Raw genomic sequence first — 8,651 nt, 5'->3', positions numbered from 1 at the left:
AGTCAAAATTTTAAAGATGAACAGGAGCGGGCAGGAGCGGGAATAAAGATGAATGGGAGCGGGCAGGAGCGGGAATAAAAATGAATGAGAGCGGGAATGCTTGCTTATTTTTTCATTAAAAAAGCCCATGAAATGGGAGTGGGATTGATTTTGAGTGGGAGTGGGCAGGATTGGGAAACAGTCTTTTCAGGAGTGGACGGGATGGGATTTGTTTCTTTTACTCTAGTCCGGGATGGGATTTTTTTTCTGGGACCGGGATGGGACGGGAGTGAAAATCCACTCCCGTGTCATGCTCTACTTGGGAGAGACATGGGAACTGATGATGGGATTTGCCACACCCAAACGCTTGACCCTCCTTGCTCCCCAGTCTTCAACTGACACTAATGTTGACAAGGATACAAAAGTGTTTTCTTCTTTAACATTACAGGAAAAAATGTTCAGGGACATAAAATATCAGAAAAATGGCTTCATAATACAAAACACACATTACATTATACATTACAGCAAACTCTGATTCTGTGGACAATCATACGTCTGTGCAAGTCAATGTCCATCAGGATGTTGCCTGTGAGAGTGCTCAATGAGTCTAATGGTTATATGGAGGCTGTTCAGATGTTCAGCCTATCAGAGGTCAGGGAAGATCTCAGACAGCCTATAGGAGTCTCTCTCCTCAGTTGGCTCCTCCTCCTCCTCTCTGCAGTTCTTCAGCTCCTCCTCCAGTTGAGGAAGCGTCTTCTCGTACAGGTGGTCGATGACATCACAGAAGTCCTCCATGGTGTTCCATCCTGGTACATGGGCTACTTTCAGCTGGTGGAACCTCATCTGTAAATAGGCCGGGTGTGCGTTCCCAAACAGATGAGTGAGGTCATCCCACACAATGTCTGCTGCGTCTTCCACAACCATTTCATTGATTGCTTTGATCAGCTGGATTTGACTCTCAAGTGTTTTCCTGCCTTTGATGACGCTGCCGGTTCTCATTTTACATGTCAGGTATTGCATCCACTTAGTCCTGCAGTAGAGCCAACTACGAGTCTGAACCTGCTTGCTCACATTCACCCAGGGAAGTTGCTTGTACAAGTCTACTTTCCTGATGACTGCAGCACCAATGCTGCCGTCCTCACCAGGTGTTGCCCGCTTCAGCAGATGCTGCCGCACACTTGTCAGCAGTGTCCTAAGCTCCTCCTCTGTCCATGGCCCACGGCCCTCACACATCAAGATAAAACGTCCTTTCACTGCTGCTGGACTGCGGCCCATCTTTTCGGAGATGAGACTCCATTTACGTCCATGCAGTTTGTACAGGTTTAGTAAGTCATGGTTCTCCTTGTCTGTGAACCTGCCCAAGAAATTCTCCCGGTTGAACAGATGCTGAGCTCGAATTCGTATGCTGATGGAGGGGCGGGGTATCCCTTCACACAAACACATGATGAATCCCAGCTTCCTCCTCCGCCTGAAAATGTCCTTTTCGTCTGGGAAGCGACGAGGCATGAAGAGCTTAGTCTCACTCTCTATACCCGATAGAGCCAGGAAGTCCTTCACATTCTGTTTGAGACGCTTGATCTCAGCCTGAGTAAACTTCCCTGTCCGTATCGGCATACCTTGCTTCTTAAATTCCCTGAAACGAGGAAGATCATACATTTTGAACTGATATATACTTTCTGAATCTGTGGCAATGACGTTAGGTATGTACTCCTTGATCTCCTGCAGTATGGCTTCCTTGTTCAGCCCATAGAATTTTTCTTTTTTTGTTTTGCTTGTGTGTGGCTGTGTGCCTGTAGCAGGTGATGTCTCTGTTCTCTTCCTTGGCTTTTCAGACTTGCTCTTCGCAGAGTTCTGACCTGCTGCTTCACCGCTTGTCTGCATTGGTGTAACAGTCACCTCTGCACCTAAAGAGGGGGGAGAGGGGGGACAGTGAGATAATACATATGTGATCATGTCAACACATTCTAAAGGGGTTGGAACCATTTTATAACACTTGTGAAGAAGAACATTTGTGATGCAAGTACAACACTAGTAGCCTTCACGATATTACATAGTTGTTAACACTATGTTATGAGGAGGGGCAAGACACTTGCAGCCAACCACATGAGCTATTTTTTTTGACCGACAGGCAGCGGTTTCCAACAAGGTTGAGTTGTGGGCTAGGTTCGCAGGGGGAAACCAAAATTTAGAACCCATGTATACAAAGGATATGAAGTTATGGTTATGGTTGGGGTGGGGGGGGGACTGCAGTAAGCCAATGTCGTGCCCCCAGGCACTATATGTCACTGACCCCTTCATAAACAATGGGGGGGGTTGGTAGTAAGTTTAAGGTCCTACCAAAGCTTACCGGAAACCTACGCCTTTGGTTGTTATTACAGGAGTTATTCCACAATACCTACTGAATCCCTAACAGGCTTTTACTAGTTAACTTCTACTTTCACTTTATACGCCTCTGATATTTGGACACATGTCATGAATTGGTGACTTAATAATCTAATTCAAGTTAGCTAAGTAGCCCCTGTGCTACATTCCATCAGTGAACGCCTTAATAGTCTCTGAAAAAACGTTACTACCACAGTACTACACCACACTATGACAGTGCACAGGACCATTGGTAAGACATTGCCACTTGGTCATTGCCATTCTAGTAACAGCTTATTTATAACACGGGTGGTGTCTTACTGGATTAAAATCCTTTTGATTGTCCAAACCCATTTTTGTCATAATGGTGACTATGTACTTGAAGTTGAGCAAAAGGAAAGGGACACGTTTCCATCAGGCTTTAAGAGGATTTAAACCACAAAATTGATTAATGACCACAAATTGTGATAATCAGGTAAATTAAGAGGAACGAGTTAATGCATGTTTCATCCAACATAACAGCATTATTTTCCCTCCACATTTAAACTAGGCTACTGCTAAAGTGTATTAAGTTGATTCATATTGCATTGCTCTATTATTGTTTTGCTTGGCTCAACTTCCTCACAATTCTTTTTTTCTGCAATAGCATTTTCACATGGCAAAAAGAGCATTTGGGCTCACTGTGATGCAAAATATGAGAGGTGCATCTTACCCTTTTCTCTTTCTACTGGGTGCTCTGTCTCCTCAATTCTTCTTTTCTTCCTCTTTTTCGTCTCCCCCATCTCTTGACATCTGCTGTCCTCCATCACTACAGAATTCACCCCCACCTTCTCTCCTTTGTGTTTAATGTTCTTCTTCATCTTTCTTTCAGCCCCATCAGCCTGAAACCCGGAGCTGCCATCGCCACTACCACTAACTTTCGTTTTCTTCTTTTTCTTGTCCCGCTCGAGATGTCCAGTCTCCTCAATTCTTCTTTTCTTCCTCTTTTTCGTCTCCTCTCTCTCTTGACACCTGCTGTCCTCCTCCAGCATCGCGGAGTTCACATCCACCTTCTCTCCTTTAGGTCTACTTTTCTTCTTCATCATCTTTCTCTCTGCCAAATCAGCCAAAAACTCAGCCGCACTGCCATCGCCACTCCCACCGTCTTTGGTTTTCTTCTTTTTCTTGTCCCGCTCGAGATGTCCAGTCTCCACAATTCTTCTTTTCTTCCTCTTTTTCGTCTCCTCTCTCTCTTGACGGCTACTGTCCTCCATCACCCCGGAGTTCACATCCACCTTCTCTTCTTTATGTCTATTTTTCTTCTTCATCATCATCTTTCTCTCTGCCAAATCAGCCAGAAACTCAGCCGCACTGTCATCGCCACGCCCACCGTCTTTGGTTTTCTTCTTTTTCTTGTTGTGCTTCTTGTGAAGGCTTTCTTCATCAGGTGTGTGGTGTGTATCGCTAGGTGCTTCTGTGAGATGTTTCTTGCTCTTTTTCTTCTTCTTTTTATGGACCTCCAGCTCCACTTCCATCGTGGTCATCACCGAGTCAGTCGCACACGTGGGGGGATGTTGATTTCTGTGCGTGTGCACGCCAAGTAGACCTCAGACGTCTATGTCTATGCCCCAGAGCTTTGTTTTGAACAACTTCTTGTTTTTGGTACATTTACGCGCCACAGACTATTTGACTAGTGTACGGATTTTGTCAGCAGATATTCCGTATCCATTCCATGTGTTTATTTCATCTCCGTAGTGCTACATGTTTACACGGCGAGCCTGTTTGCAAACTTTCAGACCGGATATGCCCTATGGAAAGCGGGTCGTTTCAAAATAAAAGTTCCACGATTGTAATGAATGTGTTGTAGCCTACTTCAGGGTCTGCCAATCAGCCATTCATAAAAATAATAACAAACATGTAAAACTGAAGTGATAAGTAAGGAACTTGGCCTGAATTAGCAACTTGGCCCGCAAGCAATCAGGCCTGAATTTAACAGACAGAATTTAACTGAAAATAGGTTATCTTTATTGATAATTATGGCCTTACAGTATTGGGGAATGTATGAAAGTCTGTCATTCTGGAAAACAGTGAACATTTTAGATTTTGGAGCACATTTGAGATGGTCCCAAGTTTTAATCATTTTCACTAGGCCTTCTGGTCTATAAATCCACCGTGAAGACCCTGACAGGACAATAGGCCTAATTTTCCCAGCCATAGACTCTCCATGTGCATTTCAATCAATATTTTCAGCACTTTCCTTTGGATATTGCAAGGTGGCCAACTTTATTTTCATTTTTTAATTTTGTTTTGTCTACCTTTGTAAATATGTAAAGAAATAGGACAGAATAGTGCTGAAAGTAGTTAATCTTTCATGAATATCACCTTTATAGTACAGTGTAATAATGCATGAAAACAAGTCATTTTGGAAAATATCTGCCATATTGAATTCTGAGCAAAAAGGTTGCTGCATGTTTCAATTTCTTCCAATTGGCCTTCTGGTCAGTAATCCACAGAGAAAAGTGCGGTAGGACGAAAGGCCTAATTTTCCCAGCTGATGACCTGTCTCTAACTACATTTGTGAATGTGAAAGGAAATACACTCACCGGCCACTACATTAGGAACACCTGTTACAACTGCACATTGAGGCAAATTTCTGATCACCCAATCACATGGTGGCAATTCAATGCATTTGTGCATGTAGACATGGTCGAGATGATCTGATGCAGTTCAAACCGAGCATCATAATGTGGAAGAACGGTTATTTAAATGACTTTGAACATGGCGTGGCTGTCATGCTGAAAGGGCTTGATTTGCGTACTTCAGAAAATACTGATCTACTGGGATTTTCACACACAACCATCTCTAGGGTTTACAAAGAATGGTACGGGGAAAAAAATGCAGTGAGCAGCGATTCTGTGGGCAAACATGCCATGTTGATGGCAGCGGTCAGAGGAAAATGGCCAGACTGGTTTGAGCTGATAAAAAGACAACATTTAAGTCAAATAACTACTCATTACAACCGAGGTATGCATAATAGAATCCCTGATTACACAGCACATCAAATCTTGAGGCAAATGGGCTGTAGAAGCAGAAAACCACATTTGGTGCCACTCCTGTCAGCTAAGAACAGGAAAATGATTCAACAATTTGGACAGGCTCACCATAAACGAGACTAGAAGATCGGAAAAATGTTGCCTGGTCTGATGAGTCTTGATATCTACTGAAACACTCAGGTGGAATGGTCAGAATTTGGCATCAACAACATGAAAACATGGGTCAACCCTGCCTTACATCAACGTTGCAGGCTGGGGATAAAATGGCATAAGGATATTTTCTCAGCACAATTTGGGCCACTTAGTACCAAATGTATCTTTGTTGGAATGCCACAGCCTACCTGAGTATTGCTGCAGGCAGTTCTGAGGGCAAAAGGGAGTCCAACCCAGCAGGGGCGCAGCTAAAAATTTTGGGCCCTATGAAAGATTGAAATTTTGGGCCTCCGAAATGACAAATTCTGTTATCAGCATTCTTCCAGGGGGCCTGTCAGTGCTGTCGGGCCCATATAATCTGTAACACCTTTCCCCCTCTCGCGGCATCCATGCAACCCAGCACTAGAGAGGTGTTACTATTGAAGTGGCCGGTGAGTGTAGTTCTGCTGACAGGCAAATAAGACATTCATATGAAAGTGAAAGTGAGTTATAATTACTTCTCCCACCAACCTGGCGGGTCAGGAGTCGAACTGGCAACCTTTGGCTACAAGTCTGATGCCCTAACCGCTTACTCCAGTGATCTTCAACCTATGGGCCGGGGCCCACTGGTGGGCCCTGAAGGTATACCAAGTAGGCCTTGAAATAATATTCTAAAAATCATAATCACATTTTGGTGTGTGTTGCTGCCGATTTATTCGTAATAGGGTCAGAGGTGGGCCCCGAACATTTGTGACAATTTCCAGTGGGCCCCAAGTCGGAAAAGGTTGGGAACCCCTGGCTTACTCACTGCCATATTGCAACTGTGGGAAATTGAATCAGCAGACAAAATGAAATAGATGCACGTCTAATTTTCACATTGCTTTTATTGATCAATCACACAAGCCAAAAAAATATTTCATTTTAGGCTACACATTTCGAACAAAACAAGAAAAAAAGTTGTTGATATGGGGAGAGAAAGAAAAGTCTACCGTGCAAATCATCAGAAAACATCCTTAATGGTCTGGAGTAAAAGTGCCTTTAAAAGAGACGCAGCAACCTTCGTGTTCATGGACCACTCTATAGAGTCAATACCATAAGTCATTCACAAAGCTAAATGTGTTGTAGTATTGTGTGTGAAATGTACTTAACCAAGTTACAGTGATTTTGGTGGACTAGTTTAACTGAAAAGGCACCTATACCATACCCTCTTTGCTTACAGAGAGTGTGAAGTTGTTTTTTCTGGGTGAAGTTGGTTTTGGGGTTCCCTCAAGAGACTGGGTATAAAATAAACGGGGGTCTCCCTTGTAACGCAGAGCATAGAGCAACAGGGAGTGGATTTCACTCTGAGACTGACCATTAAAGGTGCAACATGTAGGATTGTGGCCAAAGTTGCAACTATGCTGCTCATTTGCCTACTGCCAAATTTGATCTTTTTTATGACTATTTACTGAGCAGTAAACTAATATTTAACAAATCGGTAGGACTGCTGTTGCATCCCCTCGCCGGCTTATGGAATAGTAGGCCTGGTGGATGCAAGGACCCGATCAGCTGATCACCTCGAAAAGAAAATATCCTCCTCCGTGCTCCTGCCATTCACAATCTGGTGCGTCACAGGAAAGGACACACGGTCAGTGCAGATATGAAAAAAGTCACCTTGTCCAATAAAACAGTAAAATATCCACATCTGAAGATGCTCTGGTGACGTTCTTCCTTGTCTGCCCCTGAACACCTCATCTTATCTCTACTCTTTAATCTCATTATTATTCCTCAATAGTTCATTACAAGCGTCCCCTTAGTGCACGATAACTTCCCTTCTTGGTAGAAGCGCGGGCTGCTTGGTTTCGTATGTGCAAATGAGTGTGAGTGTTGTTTACAGAAACAGAGGATAAATGAGGGCTGGTTTTTTTTTCTGCCGTTTTTGACAATTGAAATTCTAGAGCTTTTAAAAACAAACAAAGATCCTCCTACCCAAATCCCTTGTGGTTAAAAATAACAACAATAATAATACAAATGAAAATAAAAGTAAAAGCTTGTTTCATTTTGAGACAAATGTGTCTCTTAGCCCCTGTAATTCCGTTCATATTAAATAATCTCTGCTCATTGGACTAATCCCCAAATCTGGGGTGCATTTCTCAAAACCATAGTTGCTACCTACGTTAGCCGCTTTGTTGTTTGCAATGCAATTTCCCATTGGCAACTAACCAAGTTGCTAACTGGCAAGCAACTACACTTTCAAGAAACGCACCACTGACCTTTGACCCCATTTGGCCAAGAGGTCACATGACACGTACGTGTAGTAGATTGTGGATACATGTGCATCATGTTGTTCCTCCCGTCGCTGCCTACGGCCTTGTGATGCGAGGCTTCACGTCAATAAAAGAACTACAAAACTAAATACAAATAAAGTAATTCAGAACTTGTTCTCTCATTTGTGATCTATATATTTAATCGGGGGGGGGGGAGCCCCAAAAAGCTGCTGTGCGTTTGCCTGGTCGCGCCAATCCTAGTGACACAACACACACTGCGTTTCTGTAGCTTTGGAAGTCGATGGCAATCATTCTAGCTGTGTGTTGCGTTCTGCTTGGGAAGGGAGGGGCAAGACTGAAGGAAGCGAACAAGAGGAAGCGAACAGGAGGAAGGACGTTGACATGCACAACCATGGGTGCATCCCAATATGCGACCTTGCGTCCTCCACTTGTTCTTCTGGCCTTACGTTTTGCTGGTGCCCCACCTCGGTGGAGAAAACAAATAAGTTTCCCGCTGTCAGGCTAGCAAAAACAAATTTTGGGGGACTATTCTTCATTCACCATCCAGTTTGAAAATGAGAAAATGACTTTACAATTGAGCTTTTGCGAGATATTGAAATATAATGCTGCTGTCAGTGATGTCCTCATGACATTTTACTTCCTGGTACGAGGCCACAAGCACAAGTGGAGGATGCAAGGTCGCATATTGGAATGCACACCCTATGAGTTCTATTCCTCTGTTTTGGCTCATATAAGGTCCATGTTGCATCGGTGCCCCCGAAGCGTTAGGGCCTTCGCACATCAGCTCCGACAGCACTGCGGAGCACTTTCGCTTCCCACAGAATTCCGACCCCTGCACACAATTTTACCCCAACAGAGCATGCATAGTCAAAGGGCAGCT

The 8,651-nt window shown here is 43.8% G+C and overlaps 1 protein-coding gene across 1 annotated transcript; it reads right to left on the bottom strand.

Moving 5' to 3' along the window:
- Positions 1–624: 624 nt before the first annotated feature.
- Positions 625–3,854, bottom strand: LOC134464341 (transcription termination factor 1-like). Its single transcript, XM_063217805.1, has 2 exons — positions 3,053–3,854; positions 625–1,883 (listed from the first exon to the last, which is right to left on the bottom strand). The coding sequence occupies exons 1-2, from the start codon at positions 3,852–3,854 to the stop codon at positions 625–627; spliced, it is 2,061 nt and encodes a 686-aa protein (XP_063073875.1).
- Between the last annotated feature and the right edge of the window lie 4,797 nt (positions 3,855–8,651).

The sequence above is a fragment of the Engraulis encrasicolus genome, chromosome 15 (assembly GCF_034702125.1).
Source record: "Engraulis encrasicolus isolate BLACKSEA-1 chromosome 15, IST_EnEncr_1.0, whole genome shotgun sequence".
Classification (NCBI taxonomy): domain Eukaryota; kingdom Metazoa; phylum Chordata; class Actinopteri; order Clupeiformes; family Engraulidae; genus Engraulis; species Engraulis encrasicolus.
This window is presented reverse-complemented; position numbering and strand designations above follow the sequence as displayed.

Bases quoted from the DNA above. Each gene is read 5' to 3' on its own strand.
- LOC134464341 (XM_063217805.1), bottom strand. From the start codon at position 3,854: ATGGAAGTGGAGCTGGAGGTCCATAAAAAGAAGAAGAAAAAGAGCAAG. The intron at 1,884-3,052 runs GTAAGATGCACC...CCCCCTCTTTAG, and splicing joins CCCAGTAGAAAGAGAAAAGG to GTGCAGAGGTGACTGTTACA.